This window comes from Pelodiscus sinensis, chromosome 2, assembly GCF_052426305.1.
Source record: "Pelodiscus sinensis isolate ZL-2025 chromosome 2, ASM5242630v1, whole genome shotgun sequence".
NCBI lineage: Eukaryota > Metazoa > Chordata > Testudines > Trionychidae > Pelodiscus > Pelodiscus sinensis.
In genome coordinates this window covers 89,448,431-89,465,804 of record NC_143053.1, presented here as the reverse complement: position 1 = coordinate 89,465,804, position 17,374 = coordinate 89,448,431, and the positions used below count along the sequence as shown (strand labels likewise).

Here is a 17,374-nt window from a genome sequence, read left to right as displayed (position 1 = left end):
TCATAGCAATCTATATGTTAAAGTTTTCAAATGCTTCTAAAACTGAGATTTTTTTCAACACTTCTGAAAATGTACAAATGGTTACTTGATCTATTGAACATGGCTCTTCCCGCTTTCCTTTTAAACAAAACACATGCATGAATGGTACAAGGATCTAGTTTTGATAAGATACTTTCAGGTAAGCATATTTCATAGCAATTAAGGCCCAGCTGGGAGCCATAAAAGGGGAGGGCTGCTTCAGAGAAGGGAGTGTGGGCCTGGCTGCTGAGGGAGCAGGACGCTCCCTGGAGCTAGGGCAGGGCTAGAGCGTCAAGGCTGGGCCAGGGGCGCTCAGACAGACAACTGCCAGCCTGCTAGGCCGGAAGTAAGGCCTGCCGGAGAGACACCAACCCCCGGAAGGGGGGCTCAGAGTGAGTGACTTGGGCACTGCCAGAGGGCAGTGTGGCGAAGAGAACGACGTGACCAGAGGATTCGAGAGGGGAAACCCCACGTGACAATGAGAGGCACTGATTTTTGTTCATTGCAGTTGCTTCCCTGCCTCGTCCCACTTATCATCCTGAGCAAGGTATTCCCTTACAACCTCAGGGCTGTTTCAGGTTTCCACAGAGGCCAGAGTGATTGGTGTGGGTTGTCACATAAAACAGTCATGTCTAAACGTTTGTCTTTATTCATGTCTTTCAGTCAGGGTATTCAGTGGTAAAGGTTATTGGAAAACCACATCATGGTGTTAACATCCAGCTCTCAAAGTCACAACTGTTTTCATAGGAAGTGGAGTGTGATGGAGGGAGGGGGGAGCAACCTTACTTGATTGTGAACTTGAATGTGTGGGCATAGCAGGAAGGTTGCTGGATAAGGAATTTTGCGTGTGTTGCTAATATGCAGAAGTTATTTATCAATAACATCTGTCTCTTGGACAAGTGTTTCTGACTCTGTGCTATGGGACATATTCTACATTTCTCCTTGGGTGTGAATCCCACCCAGGATTGCGTCCAGTTCTTGATTTAAAAACTGCATGGTTTGGATGCAGCATTAGATGTTTGTGTACTTCCTTTGCCTTCTGGCAAACTAAACTCTGGCAGGCTTATCTTAGCTCTGGATTGTAGGGTGTCTTGCTCATACCCCTTCTCACACAGGGCTCAAGAAATGTGACTATATAGTTCCCAGTTCTTATGGGTCACTTGCAGCTAACTGCACTGATTCTTCAACCAAAACACCGACATGATCCAAAAAGTCTGCAGGAGAGTGTTTTGAGGAAGAGCCACCTGTGTTGCCCTGAGAAGATGCCATGAGGACTACTGCATAATGAGCCAAACACCATTATGTGTTTGGCTCGCTTTTGTTTTGTTAAGTTCCTGGAGTTTGCAGGTGGGAGGGGCGCATCTGTTTACAAGGCTGCAGAGCAGCAGAGTTCAAAGGGCTGGGTTGGCCTGCGTGGTTAATGGGGCATTGTGGAAAATGTGCTGGAGATAGATAAAGTTGACAAAAAACTTATTGTAACACACACTGCATGATTTCAACAATAAAGGGAAGGGGAGAGATAAGAGTTGCTTTTTGGCAACAAAACGTGCAAGTGTAGACAGCCTTAAGTCTTGTAAGTTTCTTGCACATGGTGTTGCCAAACAGTAGCAATTGTAAAGGTTTTGAACCTCTTGTGGCAGACTAAGGAAAACAATTGAGCCTCAGGGTATATTCAGGTAACATTGGGAAGGCTTTTTTCAACAATAAAGTATAGAAAATTCATCTTTTTCTAAATGGGAGATTGAATTCTGCGAAAATTGCTTAGTGTCTCATGCATTGAGAAGAATCGGTAGGGAAACTTTCCAGTCATCATTGTTGACTTTTCAAGGCCTTAACATTTGAACCACTTGGAACCACTTTGACTTATTTGCTTAATACAGGTTGAATGTCTCTAAACTGTGACTCTCTCTAGTATGACAACATCACGGATGTTGCTGGACCAACGAATCCCAGTAGAAGGCCAGAGGCAGGAGTCCTGCGTGGGCCAGGAGCCTAGCTGGGCTGACTGCAAGGGGGTTGGTGGTGGGGCAGCGGGCTGTCACAGAGGCTGGGAGCCCATTCAGAGTGGCTGCAGGGGGTCAGCTGTGGGATAGCAGGCTGATGTGGCAGCAGAGGAGCCAGAAATGGTCCTGCAGAATTGCTTGTTTGGGGCTGGTGAGATCCCAAGGGTGCTGGACTGAGGAGGTCCAACCTGTGTGTAAATAATAGGACTGAAAATAGCTACTCTTTTCGTAAGTAAAATTAGCTTAAGAATATTTTTTTGTAATGTGTTTATTAGTGTCCAGCCAACGTTTTGGATGGTACCTTGCCATATATGGAATCTTGGATCTTGTATATGGAGTGGGCTTTTAAACTACTATTCTAATGCATACATACATACATAGAATCATTCACGCTGTGTACGCAAAAGACAAGAAAAATCTACTTCATAAAAATAGGACCCTGTGAAAATCACTATTTCACAGAAGGCAAGGAAACTGAAATGCCCCCAAGTTGTCATTTTTTAAAAGTTTTCTTTAACAGAAAAAATGCCTGCAAAATGTCCTTGAACTGGACTAAATTTACTTGGAGACTTCAGGATTTTGCTGTATATGCTGTCATGAATTTGCTGGTCTAAAACTTAATGATGTTAAAAAACTTGGATGTTCACAGCTTTTAAAGGAATCACCTTCATGATTATGTAAGGTGATGGAATGTTGTGATAAAAAAATTACATTTCAGAAATAGGTCTTAACTTTTAAAATGGTGATCAAAAGAACAGTTGGAATTCATCAAATTCTGCACCAGTAATGCCTGAAAAAAGCATAGTTCTCTTTGAAACCAGGCCTACAGTAGACCAGGAAGGTCAGGTTAAGGTATGCAACTCCAGCTACTTAAAACATGTACCTTAAACCGAGCTTGGAGCAGCCTTCACAGAGGGATGCCAATGGAAGCAAAAGCTTCGTCGGCCTCCTTACACCTCATGACTGAGGGGCATACCAGAGCCATCCTCAGCGTTCAATTTAATAAGTCTTAACTAGACCTGATAAATATAACACCAGAAAATAAATCTCCAGTGTGGCCAGTGGAGATGTGACCTGATACTGATATCCTGTCAACAAAATAGTTTTTTAATAACTGTTAAGGAATATAGTGTGTATTTGTTAATTTACATGAACTTTCTGAAGCCGTTCATAAATTGATCACTTTCATTATGAGTCTCAGAATGTTTTTGTTTGTAGACAAGCTAATGGGAAGGCCTCACAGTTGCATTGTGAAGTACCCAATTTATGTTGATATTTTGCATTGGTGCGTGAACTGTGTGATTGACTCATGATGTTCCCTGGCTTACATTGTTTTTCTTTTGAAGAATATTTTTAATATGTAGTTAATTTAACTCTTGTTTTGAGCACTACATGAATGTTTTCCCTTTTTTCTTTCTTTATCTCCACAGGGTCCACTTCCAAATACTTGTTGTCATTTTTGGCTAATGGTATGGCAACAAAAGACCAGAGCAGTTGTCATGCTAAATAGAATTGTTGAGAAAGAATTGGTAAGTAGTGACAGTTTATGTACAAGTTGCATTACATGTATTTAATGCAATCACCCCATACTTAATTGTGATATGAAAGTTGTTTCTTAATTGTTTGCAGTGTCCTGATGTGAAGAACTAATACAACTTTTTTCTATTGCTGGTGGCTTAAATAAGCAGTGTAAGAGAACTTAATCTTGCTGGCTGTTTTTATCTCATTTGACTATTGTGACAACTAAGATACTATACTAATTCTACAAATAGGACTAGAAATGATAACTTTCAAGTAAAATAATTTGAGGGGGCAAGTGACAGTAATTACAGACTCTTCAAGTTGTTTAGGGACTCCGATACCTTGATTAAATGAGGTAGTGGAGCTAAGAGATGAAATTCAGTTAATTTGGAATAGTCTACAATAAGAACAAGTCTAAAAAGATGAAATAAAACCCCTAAAAAAGTGAAATGTAAAAGAACTAAAATGGGAGTAGGATCAAGGGCTTAGGTAGATTCCAGGATGAGATGTAGAAAGTAGGAGATTTAGCTTAAGTTCAATTCTGTTGAGATTTTTTCTTTCAAAATTGAATAGCAACAATGTTTCTGTTTACAAATGATTGGTGATAATGAAAGTCTGACCTTGTGGTACCATCAGAAATGAAGTTAAATCTGTCTTCACTTCCTTACAAGTCAGAGAAAATTTTAAGTAGAGCACCCTCATGAATCAGTGCTCTCCTGCTGGCTGCCTCTCTGGGCTCTAGGGCTCCCCAGCCCGCTGCTCGCCCTGTTGCCACTGGCCCAGCTGCAGCTGAGGGGTTTTTGGTCCAGCAATATCAATGGTCTTGCGGGACCATGGATGTTGCCAGACCAGAGAGTAGCAGATTTGAGAGGTTCAACCTGTACAAGAATAATTTGAGAGAGCTTTTTTGCCAGCATGTCTCACTCCTTGTATATCTAGATATATAGCAATAGTTTTTAACTATATAGTCAAAAAAGCCTTTGGTCATTCAAAAATTCTTTGCTAGGAAAGTTTAATGGTCTAATGTACTCTGCCCAGGTTCGCCATGGGCAGAGGCTGCGCCAGCAGCAGCCCCTCTCCACTGGGAACCCTGCGGACAGAAACTACTCCAGCTGGGAAGGCAGTCTGGCATAATCCCAGTTTGTGCTGGGTGCAGGACCTTCCCTTGCTGCGGCTCTGCATTTTAAATGTACTAAGTGCCGGGCTGCCTGTCTGCCTGGCTCTTGCTACATTTAAAATGCAGAGCTGCAGCAAGGATAGGTCCCAGACCCAGTACAAGCTGGGACTGAGCTGGGCTGCCTTCCTTTGTCGACTACTCAATTAGCCAGTTAACTACATCTTAACATCCCTGGTGTAGACATGCCCTTCATTAACGTTTTAGCTTAATGACAGCAATAATTTATCTCCTTATTCAGAATGGAGAGAAAAGCTGTCATAATACATCGGAGTCTCCAATCTCATGTATAATATGTGATCCCATGTAGTTTATTTTTGTTACTTGTCTCATTGGGCAAATACTTACTTACTTATATTTTAATTTAGGTAAAATGTGCACAGTACTGGCCAACAGAAGAAGAGGAAGTCATGATGTTCAAGGAAACAGGATTTTGTGTGAGGCTAGTATCTGAGGACATAAAATCCTATTATACAGTACACCTACTACAATTAGAAAACATCAATGTAAGCTTTTTTCTCCATACATGTGTACCTCCTATTCATAGGACTAAATATGTAATACATATTGTTTGAAATATATATAGCAAACTACCATTTTCTGCTTTGACTAATTTTTACATAAAAGATGTAACATTTATTTTTCTTTAATGTGCCAAAGGCACAATCATCTAGGCTAAAACTCTCTTAACTGGGGCTCTCTGGCTGTGACGGCGCATTGGGGTTTTCCCTTCTCCTGCACCCCCCGTAATGACACAAACAGACTCCACCAGCCAGTAGAATAGAGGAAGTTTATTGGGTGCACTGAGCATCCTTCCCCCCACTCTGAGCTGAAATTTGCCTGCCAGCCCCTGCCTCTGGGGCAGCCTGCCCTTCCTCCAGCCCCAGCCAGTTAACCCTGGAAAGTCCCAGGTCATGGGACCTGTTCTTGTGCCTGGTGCATTGAGCCCTCTTGTGGCCTCATTGCCCACATCAATGGCAAGTTAAGTTCTGTGGGCCCGTTTGGGTCGGCTGTGCCCAGGCTCTGGCTGGTTTTCTGGGGCATCGATGACTGGTCCTGGTCCCTGGGGCTCGCCTCGGAGGTGTCTCTCTCCGTCGCTCAGCCGAGAACCGGTCTCTGTGCGATTCCCTTTCTCTCTGGGACTCCCGTTCACACCCTGACCAGCTCTCCGTGAACTCATCTGCCAGTCTCCCGGCCTCCTGAGGGTTCTCTGGTCTTCGGTCTTTGAGCCACAGCCTCAATCTGGGTGTGCATGCTTCATAGAACTGCTCCATCATGACCAGCTCCTCTGCGGTCTGGGCTCCGACTCCATACACCCACTTGCGGCAGTATTGCACCAGGCGGGAGGTCAGATCCACATAGGTCTCCTGTGGCTCCTTCTGCACCCCCCGGAACTTCTTCCTGTACATCTCGGGGGTCAGCCTGAACTTGTGCAGCAGGGCCTCCTTGACTCGGTTGTAATCCCCTGGCTGTAGGTCCTCCAGCTGACTGAACACTCCGGCCGCCTCCTGGTTCAGTGCGGGGATGAGCTCCTGCAGCCAGTCAGCTGGGGGGATCCGTTGCAGTCCACAGGCCCTCTCAAAGGAGCTGAGGAACCCGTCTATTCCTCCCTTGTCCTTCTATGTCTCCCTTGTCCTACCATGAGCCTCTCCAAGCGTCTGGAAGCCCTGGGACCTTGGGCCCATCTACACCCAGCGCAGCCGGGGCCCCTCCGGTTCTCCGCTCTGCCATGGCCAACTCATGCTGTCGCTGCCTCTCTCAGTCCTGGTGGTCCCTTTCTCAATCTTGGCGCTCCTTCTTTCGATCCTCTACTTCCAGCCACCTCAGCTCTGCTGGGCTGGCTCCTGTCCTAGATGGGCTACGGCTTGCCGGCCTCTCCGGCGGGCTCCAGTGCCCCATCCCCTCTCAGAGCCTGACACACTCTCAGGAGGGGTCTGGCTCCCCATGGGGACAAGATCCTGGTCCCGTGGCTGGTCATTCTCTTCCAGATGGGCAATCAGCTGGGCCTTGGTTGCGCCCTGCAGAGGCAAGCCCCTCTCTCTGCACAGCTTTACCAGCTCTGCCTTTAAGAGTTGGGCATAGGCCATCTCCCCCTGGTCCCCTTGGTGCAGACTCACCAGTCTAGTGCTGCAGCGCCCCACGATTCTCAGGAACCGCTTCGCTCTGTCTCCAGCATGCCTAGCTCCAGGGCTTTTGCTTCTATTGTGCCTTGTCGCTCGCCGCTGGAAGCTTCATCCACGGGGTGCAGTGCATTCCACTCCTGACACCAGTGTGACGGCACGTTGAGGTCTCCCTGACTTCTGCACCCCCATGGTGGCATGAACAGACTCCACCAGCCAGTAGAATAGAGGGAGTTTATTGCTTCTCCAGGATACAGCACAGCACAGATGTAATCTGATCACAGGAACTGGGGCTAGGAGGCCTCAGTGCCCCCCCTTGAGATGGGGGGTGGCTGGGCCCTACAATCCCAGCCCCCTCCCTAGCTCCTTCTCCCCTGCTTCCCAGACTGAAACTAAAACTCTTCCAGCCCTGCCCCCCAGCCAGGGGCGGCATTCCACCTTCCTTTGTTTCTTTCCCTGGGGGGTAGCTGGTCAGACAGGTTGAGAGACCCTTGCCTAGTGACTCATCCTCTGCCCTGCTGGGCCGTGCTGCAGCCAGTGGAGGTCACTCACAACCCACTGCCAAGCATAGCAACCAGCAAGGTACCCCCACTACGTCACACTGGCCCAGCAACATCTGTCATCTGGCAGGACCACAGATGTTCCAGGACTAGAGTCCCAGTGGAGGGCTAGTTCCAGGGAGCCTTGCAAGCTGGCAGCAGGGCTTCCTGGGAAGGCAGTGGGGGCCCCATGCACAGCAGCGGGGTTGTCCAGCAAGGCTGTAGGAGCCCGATGCATGGCAGCAGGAGCCTGGTGCAGAGGCCACAGGGTCGCACAGCGTAGCAGTGAGAGCCTGGGGTGTGAACGGGAGGAGTGGGGGGAGCTGTTGGGTGTGGCCGTGGGGAGCTTGGTGTGTGCACAGGTAGGGGGCCCACGTGGGAAGGTAGCGGTTGGGCCGGGGCTGGTGGCAGGGGGGCCAGAAATGGCTACCCCTAGTCTGGCAAAACCCCTCATCCGGGACAGGTTAGGTCCTGAGGGTGCTGGACCAGGGAGGTCCAATCTGTACAAGTATGTGTGTAAATTAATAGGACACTATTCAAAGTGCTGAAATCTTGAATATTTTTAATTTCTCTACATTGGAAATGAAGATATCTTAACATCATGTTTAATTTTAATTGGCAATGATGAAGTCAATTTGTTAAGATTATAATTATGACCCTAGCTTGGTGGAAATAGTCAGTTGCATTGCAGTTGAGAAGCTAGCAACATGGTCTATTTCCTGATTTTTTTTCCCCCCTTAAAGACATTGCCTTTTTTAGTTATTGTTAAATGAATCTATCATGGCCGTTAAAGAAGCTTTGACATAAGGCATTTAGAAATAATGTGAATTTGAAAACTCCTCCATGAGCTTCTTCACATCAACATTGTAAAACTGATCATGTTACTGTCCAAATCCAAGAGTAAAAGTGAGACGAGGTAGAAATTGACACAGCCATATCTTCATGACTTGAGTTCTCCCTGCTCAGCTGATCCTGTGCGTGTGTATGGGGGGGAGGTAGAGTTGTGTTTTTGTTAATACATTACTGGAAGAGGTGTAGAAGGGAGGACAGGTTTCTGAAGGGTTGGAATTGAGGAAACTTCCTACTCCCAAGAGTTACTCCAGCTCTAAGTCTTGACGTAACTCTTACAAAACCTTAGGAATTGGGTTGGCTGATATTGTCCTAAGATTCAGATAGGATGGTGTGCAGAAGTTACTAATTGTATAAGCTCTCCTTTTCCCCCACTTCGCTTCTAACATCACTGCTGCTCATCATTTAAGGCTTTGGCTTTTTATTACTCCTCTGAAGTAGGCCTACCTGTGCTCTAAATAGTTATATATCCATTGTGTCCATTCAGTCCTGAAGCATTAGTCACTATAGTAGCTACTGCTATAGCGAACTAGACACACTCAACCAGCCAAATAGCTACATCATTCAAACCAACTAGCCGCACTCCACTAGTGTGTTGGACACTGAGGTTATAAATTAACAAGAGTGAAATCAGTTAATAAGGTGACTTTGCTATTCAAATGCCCTGGTCCTGTTGCAAGCCTCCAGTGTATAAAATTACAAAACATAACATTTTAATGGAAATCCTGTGTACTTCTTAAACAGTACTTGGAAATAGCTCTTTTGTGAATTAACTGTTAAAATAATTTCATCTAATCATCAAGCTTTTACATAATGGCTACTATTAATCACTGAATGTATTTGATTCCACCTGTGATAAGTGTGCTATAAAATTCCTAAGAATTTAGTATTCCTCTTTACTCCTAAAAGTGTCAAGTTCACCTACATCTTTCACTGCTTATGCTTAATTGTATGCAGTTAGCCTGCGGATAGCATATCAAATATCTTTATTGAGAAATGCTTAAGCTTTAGATTTGGAGTGCAAGAAGTTTAAGAACACAACGTTATCTGAAGAGCAGGAAAGCTAACACATCCTGTTATTTCCATAAAATCTGGGAAAACTAGAGTTATTGAATTTGTAAAAATCTGTTCAAACTCTTCTGTGGTATATTTATGCTACAGTAGCATATTTCTGCAGTGCATCACCAAAATGAGTAAAGAATTCTAAGAGGGGTATTTTACAATTACAGGATTACTGGAAAAATGAAAACTTCTGGCTATGCTTGTTTTTTTGGATTCAAGAGTGATGAACAGAAATACATTTATCTGCAAACTATAAGGCATGGCATTTGATACCTTGTTTTGTTTCATGCAAATGTAGATAATTGCCTTTGTGGTCAGTGTCAGTATATAATTTTTGGAGAAGGGGAAAAGGGTTGGGATATTTCTAAACAGTTACAGTAATGTAGCATGTGTTGCAGATATTAAATAATTTCCTCTTTTGTGCTTAACACACATATTTTTAAAATATACAAATCTAATTATTCCTTTTTAGAAGTACTTCATTTCTGTGTCCTGCATTGCTCCACTTTTCCCATTTATCTTCATGATAGAGTGGTACTACTAGCACTATCTGCTGACCTTGACTGATGCATTCCGTTATCAGATCCTGTTTACAGTTGCTTATAACTTGACCAATCTGATCTGAAACTTTCCACAGTGTCTGCCTTTAGCTGAGTTATTTTTGATGAAGCTTTTCAGAACAGTTCAGCTGTTTCAAAGAATTAAATTAGGGGAAAAAGTTGTTCATAACTGTTTCATTGAAAAGCTCTAACACCTCCATACTTTGAAGAAAAGATTTGAAATTTTGGAAGGATGGCGTTTTTTGCCCTTTGGTCCTGTGAAAAGCTACCCAGATTTGGCTAGGTTATAAGCTTTTGAGAAATCTGTTCGCATATGCTAAGTAGAGCTTTGTGTGTTTAAAAGCTAAATTGGTAAGATTTCATCTGCACTTAATATACTCATGCAAATTTTCTATTCCTAGCTGCTGTAAACACTTGTGGCATGGGGCAGCAGAACTGAGAGCAGGAAGACTCTCTCTCCTGTGCTCTGTGCTCCCCTTCCTTACACTCAGGCAGTGTGGAGAAGGATGCAACGTAACTCAAGTGCAGAGAATACAAGTGTGAGGGTAGTGGTAACCATCTTTTCAAAAACGGGTTACATGCAGGAGCCCTGTCTCCCTCTGTGGCTCCGCCCACACTCCTTTTCCCCCTGAGGCCTGGCCAGGCCATACACCAGAGCTGTACAGTAGTAAAAGCCTTCCAGGAAGCCTGAGTGATTGTGGGTGTTGGGAATAATTCTTGGACACACTGGGTGCAGGTGAAAACAAGCAGAGGAATTATTGGTTCACACAACTGGTGGAGTACTTATCGGGGTTAACCCGATGAGCACTAACTTAACCAAAACATACATTAGATTATATAGGTAGCAGATGGATGGAGGAGAAGTGATTTGATAGGTCTAGCAGCGGAAGCGGAAGTGAGATATGCACATAAGCCAATGGTCTATGACAGTTACACAGTATCTCCGCCCATTGCCAATTAAACATGTTATCACTAATACAGGTAGTTATTCCTAACAAGCTAAATAAGCCAACGTAAACAAAGGCATGTTGATGGTCATTTTGTCGGCTGGAAATATAATGCGTCTCCTGCGGGGGTGGTATTGCCTTGGCGCGATCTTTGGGATCCAAGCTTATTTTCTAGGAACAAAGCAGACAATGAAAAACAATCCTGCGCAGTTGTTTGGTACTGGCCTTATCAAAATGAGGCCCCTTTGGAATGTGGTTGCCAGGGCAACCAGGGTCACAGTAACTGCTGTACTGTATGCTTCTCAGGCTTAGCCTGATACTTTCAGATTTGAGTTTTAGTTCTCAGCAAGATAACATGGACTGCCTCAATTTACCTGGGAAGCCTGGGTGATCGTGGGGAATCTTGGATCTTCCACTTGCCCTGGATGGTGGGGGGTGGGAGGGAGAAGGCAAGGTGCCCAAAAGCAGCCCTCAGCCCAGGGGTGAGCAATAAGCAGCTCACATGCTGGACATGGCTCACCCCGGCAGACCTCCAGATGCTCTATTTATTTGAATATCTGCAGGTATGGCCATTTGCAACTTCCACTGGCTGCGGTCCACTGTTCCCAGCTTCCGGGAGCTTCAGGAAGTAATGTGGGCCAGGCCATCATTCTGCTTTGGTTTCTGGGTTGGCCAAGAGCAGAGCTTCAGGGAGAAGAGGGATGCAGAGGGGTAGGGCTTCATGATTTGTGGAAGAGTATAAGGCCCACCTCAGCCCCACCACTATGAAGAGGCTGATGCTTCCCCTGAGCTTCAGGCAGGCATAGAGTGGGGTAATAGGGAATCTTGGACAAATTCTGTCCCAGAATCATTCAGCCTGGGACCAGGACTGGAAATGTACATTTCAGGATTTTCCAATTAGGGGCAGGTAGTCACCTTGGATGGTCATGGGGAAGGTAGTAGACAGACACAGGTGGATTGAATATGAGAGAGGGGAGGAATTAAGACTGGGCAAGAATCTGGAGTGCTGGGCAACATGGGGACTTGGACCAGAGAGTGGGATTGAAAGTGGATGAGGTGCCTGGGTGAAGTAAACATCCTGGCTAGGTAAAGAGACTACCACGGACATGAATTTGAAACTTTTGCTGTAACCTGCACAAAATATTATCTTTCCCACACTCGAGTCTAGGGACACACATCTATCCAGTTCCTAGGGCTCAAGGTGTAACTCTTGTTAATTTAAATAACCATCCCTACCCAGTTCTGAGGGCTCAAGGCGTGACTTCTTGTGGGTTTGCAGAATCTTTTAGTAGTGAAAGCCTTGCACAATAATATCCTACTCTCTATTAACAATTACCAAGCAAGCATGCTAAGCATACAGTTGCATGCTCACCAATCCTGATCAAGGCAGGTGAGCTTCTCCCGTTGATCAAGCAAGGTCAGCCTCATCTGAATTCTGGTTGCTGCATGTCATGGTCATGCAGAGGATTCTTGGCAGCTCTGGTCTTAGGCTATGTCTCTTGGAAAGACCTGGAAGAAGAACATCTCTCCTCCTCCGCCCCCCCCTTCCATTCTTCTTTTCATTTATACCTTTCTGCTGGTCTCCTTCTTAGATCCCATTTGATGTAGTGAAACTTGAGTCCTGCTTAGCTCTACAGTAGCCAATTATTTTACTAACCAATCATAACCTATTCTAAAAGAATTACCTTACCACTCATACCCTACCCCCTTACTTGATTTGCACCTAGCAAAATTAATTATATAGCAGACAAACTATTAAAAACCAGATACAATATTACAATAGGAAAGTGAGGGCCATAATCATAAAATGAGTATTCTACAATCCCAACTATTGTTTCTTGCCAAACCGCATGCTATTAAACTAAATTTTCTTGATCCATCTTGAGATTTGCTATTTGGACAGGATCTCTTTCTAAACAGCCTGGTATTGCAATATTTTAATGCAACTTAGTTGGAATGTGAGTGTGTGACTCTCTGCTTTATAGCAAATGACTGCTATTCTTTCAATCTGGCTGCAGATGAAGTCCTAAGTTTTAGGCCTTCCAATATGGCTACAGAAAGACTTCACTGTGGGGTGGATTTGAAATGGTGATATGTTCAAAGTCAGTTGGACCAAATTAGTAACACCCACAAATGTTGGAGTAAAAATTAAAATGTCTTATGATTTGCAGAGAGAGTAGTATATATAGGTTCCAAAGTGAACCTTTTTAAAGGAAATTCCATCAGATGTCATAAATGTAAATAGCTATTTTTATATTTTAATGTAATTATTTCCTTTCCTAATGACCAGCAATAAGTTTGGGTCCTAGCAATTGGAACAGTATTTGAGATATCTCTTTACCATGAGCATGTGCAGCTGAAGTTACTGATTCAAGAAAAACTGCATTGCTCTGCAGTGTGGGAATTGGATTAGTCTCCCCCACCTTTTTGCCAACCCCTACATTGAGGTAGGAGTAGATAGCAAAGGTATGCCACTGAAGGTGGTGCTGGCTGGGGCCTTTGAGCTTAGTCTATTTGCTCAGAAGTTAGGCTGCCATGTGGTTTATCTCTAAAAAACTGTTAGAAAGACCAAACTGTGATTCTATCCCTTTTCTGTTTGGATACGTCCCAGTTTTTCTACTTTAACAAGAGAATTGGCATTTGACAGGAACAGCTGAAGGTGCAACTAGATAGTTTTGAGTAGGAGAAATGGAACTTGTTAAAAGATGGAAAGATTAAAAAAAAGGATTGCGACTTGTTGGAGCTGAAAAGGTGAAAGTGAGATTTGGGGGATTTAGCATATAAAGCCTCAGCATGGTATCGACTTGCCAGGAATCTAGCCTTATCTTCCTTCAGTTACATTTGTGGAGACGGAACAGCTGTTTTTTGGCATATTGTAAGCACTGTAATGAAAATTGTATATGTCTTCAGAGTAGCCCATACTTGTCATCTTACAGTACTGCCAGGAGAAAAATTGACATATTAATGATCAGTTTATTAAATATTTTTACTGGTGTACTGATGTCATGTAGTATTCCATGAAAAAAGGATTTGGAGAACTAGTCCCAAGTTACTTGTAAATACTTAGTGAGTCGAAGTCCTCTTATCTTTGGAATTTTTCTCTGTAGTTTCTTGCGCTCATCTCTGCAATTTCTCTCCTTTTTTAAAGCTAGGAAGGCTTTTCTCTGTAACCTATTAAACATGATTACTTTCTTCCCCCTTAAATGGTGATTTTTAAAAATATGTAAACTCTGGACCTTTCAGTTCATCTTCATAACCTATGCAATAGTACAGAAGAGATGTCTTTACACCTTCCGTGTAAATGAATTGGTTGGCTGACTACATGATGAACTGTATGAATTGTAAAATAGAGATATACAGGCAGTCCCCGGGTTACGCGGATCCAACGAGGCTGTTCTTACCCCGGAGGACGCGGGATGCGGGACCGCTCAGACGCGCCGCGGTCCCGCCGCCCGAGTCCTCCGCGGCTTTGCTCCACGTCTCCCTGGTCTGCTGGGGGGGGGGCAGCTAGTGCGCCTCCCCCCCCCCCCCCAGCAGACCAGGCTTTTCTCGGGGACGCCTGTGTTAGAGCAGCTGGGGCGCTGCCGGTTGGTCCCGCAGAAGAGGGTGATGAAGAGTTGTCTTTCAAAAGGTTGTACAGTCAAGCTATCTAAAGAAAGTGTTTAAGCACTGGGCCAGAATCAAAAGGATCCTGAACCATCTACCAATCTAAGGAGAATTTTTGGATGAACAGCAAATCCACTTCACCTTTGGGGATATTGGAGGATAGCGCAGCATAATCTATAGAAACTGGAGCATTAGAGTTGCCCTGATGCACTGTCAAAATAAAGATTAGGAGCTGGGTGAAGAGGAAGCACAGTAACTCATGCAGATTCTGTCATGCGCAGAAGTGAGAAGCCAGTGCATAGTCTTAATTGATAAGCTATTGCCAGAGCTAAGGGATTTTTTTAATTCTAGAATGAGGTTGAGAGGAATGACTAAAAGGCATCAGCTAGGTTCAACAACTGATGTGAAATGCTACCACAACATACTAATGCAAGCTAAACTCAATGTTTTTACTGTTTTAAAGATATTTTCCTGAGTAATACCACATAGTTATTCAGGAAAATATTCAAGGGTAACCAAATCAGTTGGTAATTATGAAATGCAAATGTCTTGTTTTGAGTGACCATTTTGTCTTTCAACTAGTTAATGGTTTTCTAGTTCATTTGATGTGTTTGTATATTAATATAAAAAGTAATTGATTTGCTTCTCCTTGGGCATTGTGTAAATAGTGGGGATAATACACTGGTAAAAGTGCGTGTTTTAAAAATAATAAAAACTAATGTTAAGCCTTTTGCTGTAGACTAACATTGATCAAGAAAATTTCACTATATTCTTACATAAAGGAAAATCTATTTCAGGATTTAAAAATGTAGTTCTTTATGACAAATATTTAGTCAGTGCAAACTTTGATTGTTAGCCTCAAAAAGGTCATCTTGTAAAGGAATCTTAAGGTCTCTAACCTACAGTTTTGTTACTCAGAAATGAATTAAGTGCAGTTCTTTATGGACACAGGCTACCCATGCACAAAGAATTGTAGCACAGGGGTCTTGGATTAGAGTTCTGCTGTGAAAAGTGACAATATAATTCAATTAACTGTGAATAATAGGTATTCTGTTCTAATTTGTGCATCAACAGAATATAGGTGAATGCATATCTTGTGTAGAAACACTATAAAGAATGAGATTGTTGTGCCTTTCAAGGTGCATTACAAGATGGTAGATTTGTACTTCTGTGGTACTGCATGCCCAATGTCCACTCTCTTCTGTGGAAGCTGAGAGTGCTTCAGACCCTAAATGAGGGCAAAAGCCAATACTGTAACTATGGAAGAACTTCATCCTGAACACCTATTATGCTATTGTAACAAACTTAACTGATGCTATTTCAAGTCACTTTTCAGAGTAAATCTGCACTTCATAGAAACTTTCAATGAACTGACCAGGAGAAGCTCTCTAATGTTCTGCAAAATGGAAGCAAATTTTTATGTCATTGACTTGAAGAAAAATACTTGAGCTTTAATAGAATAATGTATTATTACTAAATCTTTTTAACTATTAACTTTTATGTATAGAGGTCTAGCTATTTTTCTAAAAAATCCCTAGAAATAAGATTGGTGAAGTTTAGGAGACAATACTGGGGGACGACGACCAGATCCTTGATACTTAGGATTTTGGCATTTCAAGAAAACAATCTCAGTATCTATGATTAAATTGCCTTAAAGTAAATAGACAAAAACAACTTGCAGCTTAAACAGCTAGGTCTTAGTGAGTCTAGTGGAAATGTAATCAGTTGGTTCCTGAAGCTCCTTGGAATTAATGTAGTTGGGAGGTGTGTTCACACACAGCTCAACCAAGAATGGAGGAAGGAGGGAAACCTTTTGTAAGCCTAAAAGCCTTTCAGTCCTAATGGAACCAGAAGAGGTAGCTAAAGTTTTCTGATATAGAGGCCTCTTTAAGTCCTGTCTACAGTAAGACTTTTGGAAATTTCAGAGTGTTGAGAAATTTCTTACTGGTGGCAACGCTAGTGTGATCAAGGTTCCAGCAGCTACTGTGTTTTTTTATCCCTGCTGTAAGCAGAGGTAGATCACATGCATCTTAAAATGCTGGCAGCTGCTGAACTCTGCCATTATGGAAAGGGCTAACTCACTGTTAGCATCAGTTGAGCTTTACTAATAGTATTTACAGGGAAATTTTAGAGGAAGATACCCATGTTAGTATTTTAGTAATGTTAAGGTGTAGGTGCCATGGGATCCCAGTAGATATCTAGTTTTCCTTTTTAAAAATGGAAAAAAAATAAAATGGCATCAGTCACAGATAACTACCTCATACCTGAAGTGCTGTGGTGGTAACTTCTAGTTGGGAACAATCCAAGGGTGCGAATTTTAAGCAACCCTTTTATCTCTACATGACCTGAGAGATTTAAAAACTGGAAACTCTTGGCGTAAACTGAGTCTCAAAAAACAATTATCCAAAAGCAGAGGTACCCTCTTCATTTTTTTATTTTTGTTTTTTTTCTTCATTTTTAGAGTGGTGAATCGAGGATCATATCTCATTATCATTATACAACATGGCCAGATTTTGGAGTGCCTGAGTCCCCAGCTTCATTCCTTAACTTCTTGTTTAAAGTGAGAGAATCTGGTTCGCTGAATCCTGAGCATGGACCTGCTGTAATTCACTGTAGTGCTGGGATAGGACGCTCTGGCACATTTTCATTAGTAGACACCTGTCTTGTCCTGGTAAGTGTGTGTGGTGCTTTTGGTTTATATTTGAGCTCTTTGATGAGAAGGCCTTAATAATCACATGTGTATAAATAAGCCACACATTTCCGAAGGTAAATGAAGATACTGTGGAAACTAATTAATTTCTGACATTTATTCTGATGGAGTACATCAACGTATGAAAATTTACATTATTTCCACAAATGTGGGATGAGTAGAAGTTCTTCACAATAGTCCTTTTCTCAGACTGCTGATCTTAATGCCTGTTAGGCTTTATAAACCTTGTATCAGAGATTTGTAATTTTGCACTTATCTCTTCACT

At 43.1% G+C, this 17,374-nt stretch overlaps 1 protein-coding gene across 5 annotated transcripts in view; it reads left to right on the top strand.

The window, feature by feature from the left end:
• Window positions 1-17,374, top strand: part of PTPN2 (protein tyrosine phosphatase non-receptor type 2) — a 72,828-nt gene that overhangs the window by 29,571 nt on the left and 25,883 nt on the right. For all 5 annotated transcript variants that reach the window (XM_006117499.5, XM_075921006.2, XM_006117500.5 and 2 more), the window contains 3 exons: window positions 3,452-3,550; window positions 5,085-5,222; window positions 16,861-17,070. In XM_006117499.5, the coding sequence (XP_006117561.3) occupies window positions 3,452-3,550; window positions 5,085-5,222; window positions 16,861-17,070 (447 nt within the window). The remainder of the gene's footprint in view (window positions 1-3,451; window positions 3,551-5,084; window positions 5,223-16,860; window positions 17,071-17,374) is intronic.